The 21,487-nt window shown below is 34.4% G+C and overlaps 1 protein-coding gene across 1 annotated transcript in view; it reads left to right on the top strand.

Moving 5' to 3' along the window:
* Positions 1–3,861: 3,861 nt before the first annotated feature.
* Positions 3,862–21,487, top strand: part of LOC134254408 (inverted formin-2-like) — a gene marked incomplete at its 3' end in the record, with an annotated part of 31,606 nt that continues 13,980 nt past the window's right edge. The window contains exons 1-4 of the mRNA XM_062736932.1: positions 3,862–3,951; positions 4,274–4,980; positions 18,596–18,711; positions 20,752–20,911. Of these exons, the coding sequence (XP_062592916.1) occupies positions 4,293–4,980; positions 18,596–18,711; positions 20,752–20,911 (964 nt within the window). The remainder of the gene's footprint in view (positions 3,952–4,273; positions 4,981–18,595; positions 18,712–20,751; positions 20,912–21,487) is intronic.

Here is a 21,487-nt window from a genome sequence, read left to right as displayed (position 1 = left end):
AAAAAAATAATTGTATGAAGTTTGTAATTAAAGGTGTTTTCTTTGAAACATCTCCCTTCACACAACTTAATTATTAAATCGAGTATACATTTTCATTGAAAGTAACGAAAATACATTTTCATTGAAAGTGGACCATTTGCTGTTAGAAAATTCCGAGATCCGCCTTTGCTAAAACTAGTAGCTTTTAAATACTAGAAGTATATTTAGAACATCCCCGTTAACGCAGTTTTATTGGTAGTTTGCCGCTATAAAGATACATCTTAAACAGAACTCGGGGTCGTGGAAAGGTAAGAACTATATAATTATAAATGAATTTTAATTCAGTAGTTAGGGATTTGGGATTGAAATTATGTTAGGCATTTTATTTTTTTCTTTATCCTATAGCCAGACGTTCACGAGCATTTTGCCAAAAGCTTCAATACAATAAAACATATTTATAGGAATGTTTCAAGGTATAATTCTAAAAGTGTAGAATCGTGTTCTACAAAACCAATACCTTTATTTTCTATTCTTCATTCGAGATTTTCGACAATATATCTCATAAAGTTTTACATGTAAGGGAATCGTGTCTCAATATGACAATATTTGTATTCCACTGTCATATTGACAATATTATTAGGTCAAAAATAGCCATACATCCTTACAGTATGCCTATATAACGACATTGTTAGATCCGGCCGATTTGATATACTAGTATATAAAATCACGGGCGGATCCAGAATATTTACCAGAAGGCATACATTCCCACTGATTATTAAAATTTAAACAAATCCGACTATTTTCTTTATGGCAGAAAAACGGAAACTTTTAGGGAAAATAAACTATTTTGTGATCGAGGGAACGCCCGGGGGGAGGGGGGGGGGTTAAGGCATTTAGTGTCGACAAACCGCTTTTCATTATTTTCTCACATTTTAGTGCTTGTAATTCGTTTGAAAATTATACTAAAAATCAAGTATTTTTATAACTCCGTTCATTTTTTAAAACTTGTTTCGTCTTATTGTAATCATTAAAATTCTTGAAATTTTGACTTGACATTTGTATTTTTTTTTCTCAGTACAAGTTCTTCTTGTGTGGTCATTTAAAAAAAAAATCAAAGTTAACTTTTATTTCAAAATGCATTTGCCTATTTGAAGAGAAGTAAAATATCCGTTTTCATATTGCTACAATTAACTTGATCATGTCAAATTTCTTGTTTTTCAGATTTATATATACAGTCATTTTTTTTCTTAATCATTAGCTCTGGGACAATGCTGTCTATATTAGATGGCGCATGACATTTATTTCAGTTCCAAGGACAGAGATTTTTTTTAGGGTATTAAATGTAGAAAACAATAGATGTAATTTTTAAAAAACAATGTCCTATAGCTGTTGATGCTGTCATTGGGTAGATTGTTACTGTCCGCTCTTTTTTGTTAGCTCAGGCTTACATATATAGTTCTATTTAAATTTGGAGCTAAATTACAATAAGATTCTAAGAGTGGACTTTTAAGGTCAATGTTTGTTGCTGTTAACTTCATCAGACATGAGATTTTTTTTTCGAAAAACTTATAAATCGCTATGGTTAAAAATTACTCGAGTAGGTAGAGGGATTGTGAACCTTAGAACGCCTAATATTAAACTACTTTACATAAAAAACAACAATTCTGAAATTTTCAGGGGGTTCGGATTGAATACAATGTATTATATGTAAGAACAATTATTACCAGTAAAAATGACAATCTCATTGACACACATTGCATCCAGATACTGTATCTTGAATTAGACTCTGCTCCCGACCACATTATAGACGTTACATAACACGACTTTTTGGCTAAATTAGGTGATTTTTTAAATAAAAGAAAAACATTGCATGTTCAGCTTTCCTGGCCTTTATATAAAATCTGCAGTGAATCACGTAAAGCCACACGTCTGGAGATTGACGAATGATAATGATCGAGGCAAACACGTTTTGTAAAGTTTTAGGGGAAAAAAGGATTGGTTAAAATTTACTTTGTCTGGACTTTTCATAATAATGGAGGTAAGATCGCTTGCCTGTTTATTCCTTTACCGATAAAACCGGAGGGGACAATAGGTTTCTCCTCTCGTCTGTCTTGCTGACCGTTAAACTGTTCCTCTGTTTTTCTGTCTGTTAGTCTATCTGACCGGTTTTCGGTAATTCCCCCCCCCCCCAATTTTTCAGATACTATGCTGATTCTTAGTACGTGTCAGCGTGTTGATGAGTTAGAGATTAAATTTGTAGTTTCTATGATTTCGACCTTTTTAATACTTTGCCCTTAGATACCTTCAGATTACTTATTTTATTCACTGCGTAACTTTTTTTTAATCTAAAGAATTACTGTTTGTATAAAATTTCAGAACTAAATCTTTTTTGAATATTAAGTCGAATTAAATTTGTTTTTAAAATCATTGTCATATTTTGTCTTCATAAGTGCACCCACATCGGAAATATGTTACAGAAGGCCTGTACGTAAGTCCTTTTCTGGATAAGAAAAAAATAAAAATGCACTATAGACACCTATTATAAACCCTCTTTTTCCCTATCAATGACAACATTGAGAAGCGATTTAGATTCATAATATTGTACTCGTAACTTTCTTTTCCAAAGTTGATAGCAATATATGACGTTAAAATCTCCATATCAAAGGGGTAATGAATAGTGTGTGGGCGGATCTCAAAGAGGCGTGGACTCCTCTAAAACGATGTATAGAATAAGCTCAAGGTGATGCGTAGTCCAAAACACAACCATTTAAAAAATGTAGGTGTAAAAATTTAAAAAAAAAAAAAAGACCTTTATTGTATTTAAGTAAAAAGCTTGAAAGTTCTATACCTATATATTATTTACAACTGTAATATTAACGGGAAAAATAACAAATAACATAAAATTAGCTGTCTGTGATACGGATAATTGATCACTTTCACGACCCGTCACTATACTTAAAACATTGCTGTGACGTCATGCCTTTGTTCTTGCAGTCTAAAAATTTACCTGTAGCCGTCCGATAATAATAATTGCCAGTCTGATAATATATTATCGGACGGCAATGATAACAATATATCGGAAAAAAACAAAAAGAAGAGTGAAATTAAGTGTGTGTCCAGAAACCCCCAATAAAAATGTTAGGAAACAAATTCAGGAAAAGCAAACGCAAGGAAATTAAATTGCTACAAAATACATGTAGCAAATCCATCAAAAAAAAAAATCCAAGTTTAAACCTTCCACAAAATTAATACTTTTCACTCTTTAAAAGAATTTTTGATACAGCACTTTGAAAAAGCGAATTTAAATCCATTTCTGCAAAATAAAATCTCCTTATTTTATGTTTGTTCCCCGAACACTTTTAAAACCTGACCATTATCTAAACTAAAACTTCAGGGTAAAAATCTGCATTTTTACTTTCCATGGTGATGGCTATAATATCACCCAAAATTATGTCAGTATCAATGTCAATTTATGCACAACATAAATAAAATTGTTCCCCCAAAATATCTTTCACTACCTATATATTGCCATTGAATGAATGAAATGAAACAAGAGTTCACTGTCTCATTTCTTTTACATTATCAGACGGGTAGAAAATGGATGCTTGAATGCTTGAACTCCTATTGTGTTATTATCACTAAACTTTTGGACATTTAAATCGCAATGTTTTAAGTAAGATATATGCCTCATACTATTCTATATGTAAAATTATCACTTTCAACGGGCCTCAAACAGTCTGATAATTTTACATATAGAACAGTATTCGGCATATATCCATTACTGAAATAAAGTCATTGGGTTTATGAATTAAGAGGGAGAGGACGATCATATGGCCAGGTAAATTTATAACCGGGGGCAAAGGTTAAATGTCTATTTATAACCTGGTCTAGGTAAATAATTGATTTCCGCTTTACAAAATATTTTGAAATGTTGTTCAACAGCCACGAGTGTCCTGGGGTTTGATAGTTCAGGTAAGAATTCAGGTAGATGTGTCTTTATTAATTTATGCAAATACAGTTGTAAATATATATGTGTACACTCTAAAAATCGTCACCAAATTTTCATTTATGAACCATCTCCATGTATTGTGCAGACTGTCTGCACATTCCTAAGATGCCATTTTCTGCATAGACTCTCTTATCAATGATAGAGAATGTGCCCTACCTTGACAAGCCTATACTAGCGTACTGGCTTTGTTGTAAAAAAAAATATTCAACGAAAAAAAATAAATCGTTAATAAAAAGTTCCGTGTGACACTTAAATATGAATGTAACAACTGTTTAATCGTTCCAGGTCCAATATATCATAGGCCATGTCGGGAATTATCCGCGCACTGAGGCGCATGGCAGGGCGCTTGTCATTTAGACGCAAGAAAAAACGTCGACGAGATTCGCAACTCTCACCTCAGCAACAACCAGACGACGAATTTGAGAAAGAAAAGGAACAACCAGAAACTGATTTAAAGAGGGAACCAGCAGACGATATCATAGTTGACGTTCACAGAGACACGACAGACGCTGACGTCACTGACGCCAAAGACGGGTCTGACGTATCAGACGATAAAATGGAGGACAAGAAGAAATCATCAGAGGATTCATCGTCCTCATCGTCGGATTCAGATCAGGAAAAGACTTCCGGTGCAACCTCAAAATGGAAATTTCGAACAAAAGTGAAAGAGAAGATTCTGCAGAAGCAGTTCGATGAGTGTGACGGGGAGATGTGCGTGGACATGTTAAGGACCCCCACCGTCAAGGCGTTCACGGCCCTCAAAAGGAAACTAAAGAAGTCCGATAAAGCCTGGGTCCAGGGCTTTCTGGACTGTGGCGGTCTTGACGTCTTGTTGGATGCTGTTGACGTCATCAGTAGTCGACGTGTGACGGATTTGTCCGAAGCCTTGAAGCTCTTGGAATGTGTGTCCTGTATTACCAAACTGGTCAATTCTAAGATGGGACTGTCTTTCTTAGTTCAGCACGGCAGTTACACAAAGAGACTTGTTAAAGGTAAGTGCATGGTCATTTTCCAAGTGAGTTAAAGCTTAAAACAGGTTGGGGAGAAACGTAAATTCCGCTATAATAGTGGTATATCACTATTATAGTGAAATTCCGCTATATTTTCAGCCGTATTCACCCTCGATATCATCAGATAACATGCTTGCTGTTTAAACCGCAATTCATGATGGATATAAAAATGGACACTAATTGGTACCCTTACATATTATGAATTTTATTTAATTTTCTGCCGATGCGTTTAATAATGCGAACACACTTTGTAAAACGGAAGTTACATTTTTAACATAGCAACCAGCGATTGTTGCAGTGTTCAAGAAAGACTGAATTCCAATTTTTCTCACACATGTGCAGAAATTAATGCTTGTAATAATTTTCAATCCTCTTTGAAAGAGGTTTGTCGAATTTACAGTAGAAAAGACAATTTTTGTCTGCATGGTTACGGGTATGGAGGCCCGTTGTAACAAATGCCAAAAAGCTCATTTCATGTAAAATTTATTTTGTTAGAACCGATATGTCTCGTCTAGAAGCAATATATCGTAAACAATCTATAAGATGGCAAGTCTTCAGGTTATGACAAGTATAACGTTTCTTTTTATGGTAAAACGACAAGTTCAAAGGATTAGTTTTATCTTGGAAAGACACTCGCATTATTCTTGCATGGGATTGCCTGTATATGAAGCGACATCTTTTTTTTTGTACGATTTCGATCTTGTCTAAGTTGCATGACATATGATACACCTAGTATTTAACTAAGTTATGCACTGAAAAGGGTTATGAAATCTCAAGTTAATTGAAACTGCAACGGAATAAGATTAATTCTCCATTGTAAAATTAATTAAATAACAGGAGGAACAGCTCAAGTGTTGACTTCATGCGAAATTGTAGACCCTTTATTAATCAGCTTGTTTGTCAGAAGCCTGCTTCGTTTCAAAAATTGTCGTACGAGAAAATGCTCATGCGCACTAAATCAACCATGAGACATTCATAAATCCATATGCAGGTAATAATGGTTAATTCCTACATAAATAAAGGAAGTTGATAGAAAAATTGAAGTCATCAGGTTTACCATAAAATTTAGTAGTTGGTTTGCCATCGATCTCTTTCTTCAATATAATATCCAAATATGAAGCAGTTGTGTCATAATATATCCGTAGTGTCCTTTATCACTAAATCCAAACGTAAATTTTTTTGAAATTACAGCCATGTTTCGTATAATTTTTGCTGGATAAAAATGTGTAACATAAATAAACCATTACATACAAGCTGTGTCGGGGGGGGGGGGGGGGGAGAGTGAGAGAGATTAGTTGTCTAAAAAACGTTGGAAATTGGAAAGAATTCTAAAAATATTGAAAATCCTATTTCCAGGGGGGGGGGGGGGGGGGGGGGGTGGGCAGGGTGTTAGGTATTCCAACTTCGTTTCACAACCAAAAATCAATACTTTATCATACATAACCAACTTACCATTATTAAACTATATACATGTACTACAACAAAAATTTGGGGAAGGGGAAACCAACCTTTCAATGAATATTTTCAATAGTGAAAGTTAATGTTTGAAAAAGATTTGTGGGGGATAGAACCCCCTGAATATGGATATATATATATATATAAAACCTGAAGAAGTGTCATCTTATAGAATGTTTACGATTTATTGCATCTAGACGAGACATATCGATTCTGCCAAATTAAAGTTTACATGAAATGAGCTTTTTAGCATTTGTCACAATGGGCCTCCATACCCGTAACCATGCAGACAAAGATTGTCTTTTCTACTGTAAATTCGACAAACCATTTTCCAATGCAGATTGAAAATTATTACAAGCATTAATTTCTGCACATATATGAGAAAAATTGAAATTTGGTCTTTCTTAAATACTGCCACAATCGCTGGTTGCTATGTTAAAAATGTAACTTCCGTTTTACAAAGTGTGTTCGCATAATGAATTGCATCGGCAGAAAATTAAATAAAATTCATAATATGTAAGGGTACCAATTAGTGTCCATTTTTATACCCATCATGAATTGCGGTTTAAACAGCAAGCATGTTATTTGATGATATCGAGGGTAAATACGGTCGAAAATATAGCGGAATTTCACTATAATAGTGATATACCACTATTATAGCGGAATTTACGTTTTCCCCCAACCTGTAAAACACGCGTACGACTCGTAAATAGACACATGCCATATTCGACAATACTTTCTACGATATCAGCACGTATGGAGTATATATCTTTCGCATTTCGTTACACTTGACTGCACCGTGAAATGGCGACACGTGTTTGTGCTGGTTATCTTCACAATTTATTGTTACGTGTATTTGTTCGTATACAGCACTGACCATCTTCGCTAGCCAAGGGTTTCTGATACGCTACTCTCCTCATAATCATGAGGAGAGTAGCTTATCAGAAACCTTTGGCTAGCAAAGATGAGCACTGACCTGTGTAAATTTTGTAAGTTTCTTTGGTAACTTTCTAATCTGCCGTGCAAGAAGTTACACAGTACTGTCATGTTTTGTTGCTGTCGTCAATTGCTATGTAACATGCGCCCGTCTAAGTTGTAGGCTTATATAGGGGCCATGAGGCATAGCGAGTGAATGAAAGAATATGGGGTAAAAATTCCTCAATTTTACAATTCGTGTTCAGATTTAAGTTTAAATGACAGTCACGTAATCCAGAGTTTGTGTTGTTTTTCAAAGATCTGTCAATTCTTCTGAACTGCACGTAATCTTTATGAAATTTGAACCAATTGGTCCGAAATCCCACAGTATCATTTGAAAACCAACTCTCCCGATTTCTTGACTTTCTCTTTTTGTGTTTTGGCTAATTAATACCGCTCGAGCAGTAGATGATAGTATAATAAACTTCTACCGAAATTGATAAACGTGTGAAATTTATCTTGTTCATTTTGAATTTATCACATCTCTCATGAAAGTAAAACGATAGAAGTATGCGTTTTATGTAAACAAGCTCAAAATTTCTGCATTTAAAGTCCAAAATCTGCTGCATATGAAGTCAAAGCTTTACACAAAAGAAACCGGAAAACATCCGTTTGGGGTTGGCAGATCTGAAATCCTCTAAATGAGCACACGTGCACGGCCTTTGTACCGTCCCCAAATACTCCACTCAGATAAATTGTTTGTCAAGCTGTAAATGGTTCCACTTATGTTTGCTTTTTTCACTTTATACCTTCTGAAGATTGAAAAGATCCACCAAAACACATACTTGAAGCAATTTGATGCTCTCGCAAAGAAATCGTCTTAAGCTGAAGGGAGGTGCTAGTTCTGGGTGTAAAAGCCTGTTTAAGGCTCAATTTACAGAAGATTACACTAACGTTGGTATATCATCTTTACCCTCAGAGTGTGTATAACCTCATATACACACCATATGACGTCATGTACGTCATTGCCTATCGGTGCATAGTGATTGTTCGAATCGGTATTGGTGTAAGGAACTTGGCTGGTGACCCCTGCTCTTATAACGATATACGTATAAAGTTGGGGATACAAATATACAGTGAAGTACGTGATGTACCATATACTTGAACGTCTTTGCATTTACTTGGCATTTCCATGCCACTGACTCAACTTTTGGGCAACATGGTTAATTGCGTCATCAAATCAACAGAGTTTCTCGACAAATTATCACAAGTCGAAGTCACGTGAGTCATGTCGACACAAACTTCTACCAGTCCAAGGCGAGAAGACATCAGTGAAAGATGTGTCAGTGTGCTTGACGTAATAACTAATGAGTATGTCAACGACTGCACTGACCGATGCGACCATTTGCAACCTTTTGGTCAAGATTATTGTATGTAGAGAAAAAACCCGGGTACAATGAACCTTGTATAACTGCTTGAGTAATAGAATTGTTACGAGTTCACAAAATAATCATCCTGGTTCCGGGGTGAAAGTGGGCGAAACCTTGTTATATTAGAGACCTTAATGAATTAGGATTTATTGATCGATAGGAGAGGGAATATCATTTTTGTTTGAACTTTGTCCTTTCATACATTGAAAACTGTTACACAATATTGTCGTTCAGCAGATTTGTTCTCCTGCTAGCTAGATGAAAAAAAAGAGTCACTAATTATGAACGTACAAGGTAGTATTCATGGCGTGTGATGAATGCATGAATGAAATCAATATCATAAGACTGCATATAATATAACCTCTCTCTCTCTCTCAGGAGATAACTTTTTGACGCCTGTCATTCTCCATTCCTTGATGTCATATTTCACAATTTCTTTTGACATCAGCATCTGTCCATGTATTAAACTTCATTGAAGAACGATATGATACTTGCATGAGCGGTAAAAATGGATTTTTTCCTACAAATCCTGAAACTATTTTTCCTAGATTGATTGATTGTATGGTGTTTTTCATCCTGTTCGAGAAGTTTTCACTCAAATAAAGTCCTCACCAGATATCGTTAAATTTAGACCTTTACTCGGCACTGCATATCTAACGTTTTTCAGGCTTTATTTCGAATTTTAATGTTTCACGTGCCAGGAAAACCACAGAAAACTTTAGATATTTTAGACTAGGATCTTGATTGTGCCAACGCCTACAGTGGGTCTCATCTGAAGACCAACAACTTTCAGTACATCGTGCCAAACACTCGGCGAAGCAGTAGTTGCTACCCTATCCTGATTCCTATATATTCCGCGAGTTTATACCAACCGTAATTTATTGTACTGAAAAGTCAATAAAAAATACAAAGCATCACTTTTGTGAAACAAGAACAATTTAAGCCGATCCGATGTGTTTCCCATCTTACCCAGTTATGTTTTTTGAAAAAAATTTTTTTGAGGGAAAAAAAAAAACCTTAGGGATTTGATGCGAAAATTGATTTTGCTCGCTATGAAGAGTGCTGATATATGACAAAAAAATGTGAACTTAGACCTACTCCCACAGTGCTGAAACAAAAGTAGATATATCGTGTTAATTTAAATCGTACAGTCCACGAAGACCGAGTTTTACAGAGGAAGGAAGTATTAATAAAGCAGTTATAAGACACGGAAGAAAAAATACTATATTGCTAAGAAAACAGCAGGCTCAGCACTTGACACACTTAAAAAGATAAAGGTGAAATCGGTTATGAAACCTTCCAACGCTTTAAACTCCTGATCAACATAGGGATACTATTAAAGAGGTCCCAAGACAGTTATATACTAGTAGCTGAAACAATAGAAAAAAGAAATTTAGAATAAAGAAGGAAAGATTTATTTCCAATAATTCTAAGTTGGGAAAACTCAGGAATTCCAAGTACACGGTGTAGTACCTAAACGGTTGCTATCAGAAAAAAATGCGCGTTCTTCGTTGCTATCTGAAAGTTGAGCGGTTGCTAAAAAAAAATGGAAAATTGTAAGTATTTTTCTTCGCTGGCTCAACAAAATGGTCAATAATTCAATTATTAAAGTTTAGCCGCTTGGTATTTCACCTTTACGGAACGTTACATACATTTTGATACTAACATGTATATTTAGAATTTTAATGAATTAAAGGATTGCTATATATAAGACGAAAACTGTCGAAAGCGTTGGGCACATTTACATGCACGTAAGAAATATATTAAAATTGCGTCAGAAGTTTTAGATATTTGATAAAAATGTCCAACGTCGATAATTACTCAAGTACATGTATTAAAGTGCACAATGTACATAAGAGTAAAATGTGGACAATAACGTATGTTCATAGGAGCTTACATTTATTACGATTTATGTACGTAGGACGTTCATATACTGTACATGCACAACGGGTAATGTGTTGAAGGTAAAAGGGGGGGTATGCACCCCCCCCTTTTTGTTCAAGAATTTTCTGTGATTTAAAAAAAAGCTTTGCTTTATTGTCAAAGACTCCCATTTAAGTCGATTTACAAGAAATTTAACACTAAAAAGAAGTGGAAAACATCAATGAAAACCACGCTTTCTTTCGTGGCGGGGGGGGGGGGGGGGGGGGGGGGGGGGCTTGATGTTTTCATATATAACTTAAAGAACTCTTAAAAGCCTAATGGGGCGAGGGGGGGAAGAGCTAGGGTCGATAAGTGAAAGAAATGATTGTAAAAAAAAAAATAAAATATATTATATTATATGCTATTTTAAATTGATTTACGTAAAGCTTTCTTTTTGATTTGTGTAGCTGCTCAATGCTTTTCGAAGATCAGCTCAACTTTGCAAAAATACGATACATTTGAGTTAGACGCGCCCCCCCCCTCCACATTTTGTTCCATGCATAACCTTTACTTTCTAAAATGTTCATTGAAAAACCTGTTTACTTTCTTCCAAGCATAACTTTTACTATATTGAAAATTTTCATTGAAGCCCCCCTTTTTATTGCAGTATAGTCAAAGAAGGGTAGGCGGTAGCGCGTGAGAAAAAGTGGTTCTGAAAGAAGTTTGAATATTTTCCTTTATCCATGTCAGCTTGTTTTAAATATAGATTTGAATTTTTCGGCCCCCCCCCCCCCCCCTTTCAAAATCGGCGTTACACCCCTGAGTTAAGTTGGTAAAAGTCAACTGCATACATCGTATATAGACATTTATTTCACATGCAATTTGGGGTATTTAAAATGTATATTTTGACATTTGTTGCCATAAGTTTGTTTTATATCTATGTTAATAAGGAAAATTTTCAAATAGCAGCTGATGCGATGTTTTCAGTTATTAACCGGTGCAATATATGCTAAGACCCTGATAGCAACCGTAACTTTTAAAAATCGTGTTTCATCCAAAAATCTCTTTTAAAATACACTTTTTAAATTTTTAAAATAATTTCTAAGTATAATTATAGATTGACGCATCTTCAAATACCAAAATACCCACAATCTGAATAAAAGATGATTTAAAAAAGCATGAAAACTGGGTATTTATTGACTTAAGATTTGGTACAGGCTTCGGAAATTTTACTAATTCTAAATTATTAGACGGCTATTCTGCAAATTACACATGACAACATCTGTAGAAATACCTTATTTGTTCCGTGCACCCGAAAATTTTCAATACTATCTTGAAAATTATTTTAAAGTTTTACAACTTTTTCCAAGATTTTCAACATATTTATTTCTGCTAGCAGTCAAATTTTCGAATAGCAACAATGAACGCGATTTTGTTCCGATAGCAGCCGTTTAGGTACTACACCGTGAAGTAAAGGCTATGGAGATTGACGGAAATTTTTTCCAGTGGACAATTAAATCTGTCAGGAACGAATTTAGCCCAGCTAATGAGAAAGACGATTGATTGTTTTTAGTTTTATATCCCTATCTAGTTAATAAATCGTATTCTTCATTAGTTTAGCTAAAAATAAAGGTCTAAATGTAGGAGATTGTGAATAGAAACCGCAGATCAGAAATTAGAAGCTAAAAGAGGTAATATGATAGAATTCAAGTAAATTAAGCTTAAAAAATCTCTTCATTTTAATATGATGAGAAAACAAAATGTGTTTATGAAACACTATGCACCCGACGGCAACATAGTTCGAAAAAGCTATTCTTAGCATTTAGGTCACAATCAAGACCACAATGTCATTGACCTTGATGTCATTTAAAAGAACTTAATTAGTGGAGTTTGCATACCAAATACGAAGTCTCTATCTCTTATGATTTAAAAGTTATTTTTAGCATATAGTTCACAGTCAAGGTCATTGGCGTTGGTGTCAATTGAAAGAACTTAAGTTAATTAGTGGAGTATGCATACCAATATGAAATCTCTCACGGTTCAAAAGTTATGGCGAAGATTAAAGTTGTCAATAGACAGACATACAGACAAACAGATAGTACAAAAACAAAATTTGCCCCCGATCTATCGATCCAGGCGCATAAAAAATACTTGCACTAAAGGGCTGGGTGGTTGTGGCCATTTTTAGACTATTTTGATCTCCTTTAGAAGAAGAGCTCCATAGAAAGATATAACAAAATGATCAAATTTTAAAACTAAAATTTAGGAAATTTTTCTTTCCCAAATGATAGTTGACAGCTTAAGATATCATATCTAAAAAATGAAGTTATATCTGGTGGTTAATTTGTAGACCCCCTAGCCTTTTTAACAATCAAATGCCAATAGGTCGGCGTTTTTCAGTGCCTTTTAAGGAACTATTGCTTTCTACCCTTCGCAAAGCACCCTATTTGCAGGCTAAATGACCTACAAGAAACGAACCTACCCGAAAGGCCTTCATAAAACCATACTCTGTCATTTTAACTGTAAGGTCATAAGCAGTGTCCAATTATAATTAACAGACAATTCCAAAGATGCATCATCTTTTCAAGAACCTCTGACCAAGATTTTCAATGACTTGAGAATGAACTTTCTCCAAAACCTTCATCCTTGTGGCTAATCCAGAATAGGATGGGTACTAGTTTTCAACTTCTGTTGCAACATCGATGAAAGTGGGATATAAAGTAGGACCTAAATTATTTGAGGATAAAACAACTCATCGTTCCTCTAAAGATTATCCGCATCCTGAATGGTAGTACACGTATTCATATGGTATAACATCTAAGCTAGGTTTTGGGACTTTAGTTACTTGTGACTGGAACTGCGTCATTTTATACACATGACTACGATGAACTCAGCTGAAATACAGAATCCAAATGACTTTTACAGAAACATCGTTTTTTAATATCAAATTCTTGAAAGTTGAAATAGACTTGTTCACAGTCACACGTAACCAAAGAAATATACATGTATGTCCAGTGCAGCAAAAAGCTCATTGCATTAATGTTATAACTAGTAGATCACAGGGAACAATATAACAAATTTAAAGAGTTCAAATGACAATGCTGGCTTAGTGGATGCTCAAACTTTTTAAAAAGACCAAGGGAAATGCAAATGCCAAATTGATTTTTGTTTTGTCAACACGTGTAATGTAGGAGACAGTCTTGATTTATAGCACTGACACTTTTAAGTCTTCTGGTGTCTCTCCTGCAGGCAAAATCGACATTAAGATATCATGTACATACTATTCACATCAATGGAATCCGGATAGGGACATGTGGTTCACCATCCAAGTATTGCAATATCGAGATTTTGGTTGATGGTGCATGGACACTATGGCTTGATATATGAAGTGCGATTACGATCATGCGACGCCACGAGATTGTGCGATGACATTATCACAACCGTCGTATGATATTGATGGCGTTATCACGACCGTCGTGATGATATCGATGGCGTTATCACATGATGATACGATGGAAAAGACTAAGTGGTTGTGAAAAGGATTAGATGTCGACGATGAATCGAAGTGATATTCGGTAGGCCCATTGCTTCATCGAATTATCGTCGTCTCATTAAAGCACTAAGGCAGGATCCTGTCATTGCACACCACCTTCGCGTCATTGCATCATTTAGCCAGGGTATACCTACCTACGATGTGCGATGGAACAAAATGGTGAATTACTTGGCCCTATTCAGATTTATCATATGCAAAATATTTTAATGCTACTGTATTTCCAAAAATGTAAGAAGAGAAGCGATGTCATGAAATGTAAAGAATGGGGGGGGGTGTAAGATATATTAACAATATTCATGTAGCAAATAACTGATATATTTTACTCGTGCAATAATACACTTAAAAGACTTGTCTTTACGTCCTGCAGCGGAATTCGAACATATGACGTATGGATCATCTCTTTACTACTTGTGCAGCAAACACTCTAACCACTGTGTGAGCTGTGCTGGATATTATACTTTGCAAGACCATGTTTCCTCTACATTTAACTTTACATTAAAATATATAATAAAAAGATGTTAAATTCACCACCTATCTTACAATTGTAACGATCTAGAAACAAACGTATATCATTGTCTTTCCCGGTAATGTCTTAAGTTGCTATGAGGTCCTCTGTTTGAAATAGTGAATGAAGTATTCGTATTTTTACAATCGATACAAAGCTGCTGGTATTAATGTGTGAACACAGGAGGCGTACTACTATATATGAGCTCGCACCTGACAGACTGCCTGTGTGTATCCTAACAGTATCAGAAGGACCGATTCCTGAAGTTATGGCGAATTCTGGCTATGTGTCCGACCTGGGTACGGAAGAGACCCAGCCTCCTAAAAATAGATGCAAGAGGTGTAGTTCCGAAGCCAACCTGGCGGATATTGTTAACGACTTGTCTTTGACCAATTCCTGTGTTTTTCTCCTTCGGCACCCCTCTGTTGTCAACTTTTGTCGACTAAGGAAGAAACTTGATAGTGACGACAAACGGTGGATCTTGGATTTTCTGAGGCGCGATGGTTTAGATTTACTCTTTGAATGTCTTGGAGATTTAGCCAAGTACACAAGCAATTTCTCGAACTTGGTCCTACGGATAGAATGTATCATGTGTATCAAAACAGTTATGAATTCTGTGATCGGATTGCAGTCATTAATTAGTACGGGATATGGCCCACAATTTGCCGGAGGTACTTTTATTTATAATACTAGTAATTCATAGACTCAATCATTTATTCGTTTGCAAAAAGACTTGTAAAATTCATTTCCGGTTACTTAAACCATCATATATATATATCAGTATTACAATAAATTTGGCCCCAAAATAGCTCTCCATTTTAAGTAGCATAAATGTCATATCATATGACTTGTTATATATTATTCAAGAGAATTGCTAGTCTTGATCCCGGTTCTGTCGATCGAATAACGTCGAGTTCTCGCAGAAACGTAACCATTGTTAAAATATTGCATATATACACATTGATGGGAACTGGCATGTAATTCATCATTTGAACCTTTGGGATATTTGTTAACCATACATTAAGTTTTTTCTCGGAATATGTTAAATATTTTAATTTACAATGCACAAAATTTACGATAACTAAAATTGATCCTGCCGAAAGGACAAATTAAGAAAAAGTGTAAATCGTGACATTGCATTACATTCACATTTTTTTTTCAGTGTAAAAAAATTCGAGAAACATGCAGTCATCGTATGCTTTATAAAAGCTGACCGTGTAGTCCTTCACATACGGCATCTTACAATAATTATACTCTCTTAAATTTGATTAAGGAACCATCAATGACAGAAATTACACGATAAAGAATTTGATCAATCAATTGTATTTGTTCCCCTTTATTCTCATGAATAAGTCAGTTACAGAAGGATTTTCCAGAATTTAAACACGAGCCGTGCCTCCAGATTTCAGGAATTCAATTTAGAACTGGGGATCAATAGTTTCCATTTTCACCCGATCTTGGGAATTCATCATCCGATTACCCAACGTGCAGGATTTCGCTCTGTTTTCAATTACACATGGAATTGCTTTGTTTTGTATTCGGGCACTGCTTTGGTGTAAACTTGTAGTTCTGTTTTACCGTAAGCAGACGTTTCCTGTTTGATGGGGGAAGTCGATCATTTTGTAACACTGTTTCAATGACCAGTAAATTACATTTGGATAAATGGATTACTTGCAGAAAACCAGTCACAGAAGATTTATTTGTTATACCCCCCGTTTGAAAAGTGGGAGGGTATACTGTAATCGGTATGTCCGTCCGTCCGTCTGTTACGCTTTAGGGTACCCATCTCTTATCCGCAACTCCTTTATACCACTGAGTGAAATTTAATAAAACGTTCACAGAATCTTTATTACATATTCCCATATGAATATAATGGCAGTATCCATGTTTTGCTCTGGAAAATCCAAAATATGAGAGATCAAAACGTAAAATAGGAGGTCCACAGTAGCAATATGTAATAAAGATTCTGTGAAAGTTTCAATAAATTTCCTTCAGTGGTATGAGAGGAGCTGTGGATAAGAGATGGGTACCCCAAAGCGTAACAGATGGACGGATGGACATACCGATTACTATATACCCTCCCACTTTTCAAGCGGGGGGTATAATAAAGTGCTAAAAGATGTACACATATATATAATAACTACAGCACCTTCCTTGTGATCAGTGACTATTCCTGGAGAGTTAGATTGAACTCTAGTCACGATTATAACACCTACCCCAGATTGGTGACAGAAGCAGAAATAACAGAATATATAAGACTCTGTGGGTTTTGCATGATTTGATATGTTTAACCTTCCTCCATCATCCCAGCCCCATGTTTGCCTATCTTAGCAAGATAAAAAGCTAACAGATTGATTCAATACATCAAATGATTTAGATTCTCAGTGTTACACAACTTCAACTGTTTCCAGTCATCAATTATTGAGAGGAAAGTTTTGTCTGTCATTTTTAAGCCGGTGACTATTGGGGAAAAATATCTAAAATATTTAATTACGACTCGATGATTACATTACATAGCTTGCGTTTTATGTTTAGAAAGTAATTCTATTTATTTAAAATCTGACAATGCCAGTTGTTAGAAATATCAATACCACTTGTTCATGTTGTTATTGGAAATAAATGGAAAACGTCTGCAACGGACATTTTTAAGAACAATCGACAGAAAGAAAAATAATTTAATTCTTAATATGGCCGACTAAGAAGAAGTCCTACAAATGAAAGTTTTATTATTGAGAATTTTTTTTTCAAAAAGAGAAGGGCACATACTTATATCATTATCACTATTTAGATAGAATATATCATCTAATTATCATCGTTCAAATAAAATGTATTATCGTTCAGATAGAATATATTATCGTCCAAATAGAATGTTTCATCGTCCAGGTAAAATAATTATGTCAGTTCATCATTATTGTCCAGATTATATCGTCTAGAATATATAAGTTCATTTTCAAAGTCCAGATAGATTATCAGCTCATTAACAAAGTCCAGATAGAATATCAGCTCATCATCCAAGTCCAGATAGAATATCAGCTCATCATCCAAGTCCAGATAGAATATCAGCTCATTATCCAAGTCCAGATAGAATATCAGCTCATTATCAAAGTCCAGATAGAATATCAGCTCATTATCAAAGTCAGATAGAATATATCATTTCATTATCAAAGTCATAGAATATCAGCTCATTATCCAAGTCCAGATAGAATATCAGCTTATTATGAAAGTCCAGATAAAATATATAAGTTCATTGTCATCGTTCAGATAGAATATATCAGCTCATTTTCAAAGTCCAGATAGAATACCAGCTCATTATCAAAGTCCAGATAGAATATATCAGCTCATTATCAAAGTCCAGATAGAATATATCTATTCAATACCAATGTCCAGAATGAATACAGCTTAAGTTTATAAGTTTAATAAGTTTAATAATAATAATTTAATAAGTTTATTGTCATCGTCCAGATGGAATATATCATCTCATTATCAAAGTCCACATAGAATTTATCAGCTCATTATCATAGTCAGGTAGAATAATATATCAGTTCAATACCAAAGTCCAGAATGAATACATCATCGTCCAGCTAGAATCTGTTAGTTCATTATCATCGTCCAGGTCGAATATATCGGTTCTCAATTATCACCCATATGTTGTTTTGCTAACGATATATATTTAAACTAGAATATACCATATCATAATCATTATCCAAATATAAAATGGCGGTTCGAATTCATCATCCAAATAGTGATGATATTTGTGAACTTCAGGATCTATTTCTGAGGAATTGAAATAATTTTGTTATGGATTTATATTATTGAAAACATTAATGCATCAAAGCTGTTTTGTACAAAACATGACGATTTTTTTTTCGGTTACAGCACTGGACACAAACAATGTTATGGTGAAGAAACAAGTGTTCGAATTACTTTCGGCGCTGTGCGTGTATTCTAATGAAGGATACAGACTGACAATGGACGCCTTAGACAGCTTTAAGGTAGATCATTTTTCATTATTTTCTAGTAATTGAATAATGTTCTCTCAGTAATGCTGTGTTTCATTACAGCATTGTCCATTGACATCGATCAGACAGCGTTGACGACTAGAAACGGATACTTTTTTTTTTATCCTCCACGAACCCGATCTCCGCCGCGGTGATTAACCGCTATGATTATCTTTGTGAGCTTCTTCTGATATAATGTGGTATCTAATTGTTTACTTGCTCTAACACAATGGAAAGACAAAAACCTGAGATATACATACAAAAAGAAATGAAAATAATTCAGATTTTGTAGCGCTTACATCGAAATGAAAAGAGGCAATCAAAAAGACAAAATAATCATACAAAAAGCTTAACAGGTCAGAGGTCATGCAAAACATTGAAAAGAGGAAGGTTTCTTCTACAGGTCCTCAATATTTTTGGAAAAATGGCATGGCTTCGCTTCTTAAGATTACTATCGGATTTGAGAAAGAATAGAACATTCGTCAAATATAGAAGAGATGCGGGAATATGCTTTTTAGAAAATCTTAAAATTTACTTGTATGTAAAAATGTATTCTTAAAACAACTATTGCAATAAAATGATTATTTCTGAGTAGATGACATGTAGTATAGGACATTCTTGAATTACCGACAGTTCTTCATATCAAACGTAAAATTGCCTGCAATGGTGCAATGGGGGTGTCTTTTAACTTTTAGTAGTTTGTCACACAATTGTGCCTAGACTCTAGCTCTGGAAGAAGGTCACTGCTGAAAATCGATATAAAGCATCATAAATTTTCTATCTGGAACTACTTGATTATTTTTTTAATGGTTTTATGAATTTAAATAAAAATTATAATTAGATCAAGTGGAGAGTCACTAGAAAGTGTAGGGTTTCAACAGAAGAGAATGTAGCTTTCTTTATCTTTAATTATTTAACATTTGTACAGATTTTTTTAAGTCAATCTTTTTTTCTGGTCTAAGGTTAAAGGGACCTGGACACAGTTTCAGCCAAAAATTTTCATACCATTTTTTATGTTTACAAATACCTAACTAAGGTATTTCTAATGATCAGCAAATTTTTGAATTTCAGTTGTCGAGTTACAAGACAGATTTAGAACATTTGTTATGTAAACAAGGCCCGAGCCGTGTTTTTGTTTACATAGGTTAAACATGCTGATATGTGTTCCTCAAAGCAGAATTTTTCAATGAAGTTGTTAATTCTAAATACAATTAGACATTTTCTAATGATTTGCTGAATCTCGTTTTGTTATAAACATGATATTTTCTAAATGTAAACAAAAACAAGGCACGAGCCTTGTTTACATTATGAAGAATTCTCAGTCCTGTATCTCCTTTGTAAATCAACAAATGATGTTCAAATTTTTGCTGATCATTAGAATTGCCTTAGTTAGGAATTCTAAAAATTAAAATTGATAAAAAAAAATTCAGTTGAATCTGTGTCCATGCCCTTTTAAGTACAGTTTACTTCAGATCTTTTCTCAGACTATAGGTGCTATGAATACAGCGCTCACAAAATGATTACGAATTCAAATGTACAGGGTATAGATATAAGATAGGTTGGAAGCATGTGTACTTAGACATTTAATATTGAGCTTTTGATCATCTTTATTCCTTATCACGATATACACTTTCATTAAGGATTTTTTATTTTTGTCGTAGTGTTATCTTATTTCCGCACACCATAAAGAGTACAAGAATATTTCATTTCAGTTAATAAATTTTTGTTATTTTGTATGCTTGTAATAGCAATATCATGATGTTTTAGCGAAATTATTTCATAATCTTGTGTCACGTATTGGTATCAATTATTGCTTATAAAATTTTTGAAAATTGAAGTTTCTGTTCCTCATTTCTTTCATGTTATTCTTTGAAATATCTCAAGAAAGGAAGGATAGGCCTTTTAATTTTATTCAGTTAGTGTGAATATCATCCTGAACTAATATACTGTGAGTGTTATTTTGTATATTTCGAATGTTTTTGTAACAATTAAACCCATCTTAATCTAAGGTCTGTTCGTACTCTCCTTTTTCAGACATTAAAGAAGCAGAGGTACCGTTTCAGTTTGATTGTAAATGAGCTGAGGATGGCGGACTTGGTTCCATACAAGACAGCGTTAATGGCTTTTGTTAACTGCATCATCGTGGCTAATGAAGAGCTAGAAGACAGAGTGAGAGTCCGTAATGAATTCATAGGTGAGTTCAGTTTGTTCGATCAAACCATAAAAAGGCGTGCTCGAATACGATACTCGGAGAAGGTTAATATTACCGTGTGCACTAATTTTAATTCGTCTTCGTCAGTATTTGCTAAAAATAAAAGTGGCCGTGAGAAAGAGGTAATTTAAAAACATTAACGTTTGTTTTTCCCACTTATTGAAAGGTAAAATATTGTTAAGTGTGCCCTTGTGAGCAATGAACTGCAGATATAAATAGATACTTTTGTTTCTTTGAAACATATCGATTAGAAATAAATGACATGGTTTCCGTGTGATTTTTTTAAAATTTAATTTTTAGTTATATTAGAAAAAATAACTGCAAAATTGTTAAGATTTATTTTTTATTGACTCGATTCAAATTATCCATTGTTCAAATAAAGATTAGTACAAGTACTAAAGAATGCAAAAAATGTAACAGACTTATCATGATGATGAGTCCCTCCAGTCAAACCATCAGAGTTAGTTGGTCTGACATGCAATCTTGGACTAGTGAGGATAAGTTACAGTTGACTTTGCTGTAATCCGTATTTTGTTTGAGTAAATGGATTTCATTTTA

This window comes from Saccostrea cucullata, unplaced genomic scaffold (genome assembly GCF_032062105.1).
Source record: "Saccostrea cucullata isolate Sc308-1 unplaced genomic scaffold, CSIRO_AGI_Scuc_v1 ctg1413, whole genome shotgun sequence".
In the NCBI taxonomy this organism is placed as follows: Eukaryota; Metazoa; Mollusca; class Bivalvia; order Ostreida; family Ostreidae; genus Saccostrea; species Saccostrea cuccullata.
This window is presented reverse-complemented; position numbering and strand designations above follow the sequence as displayed.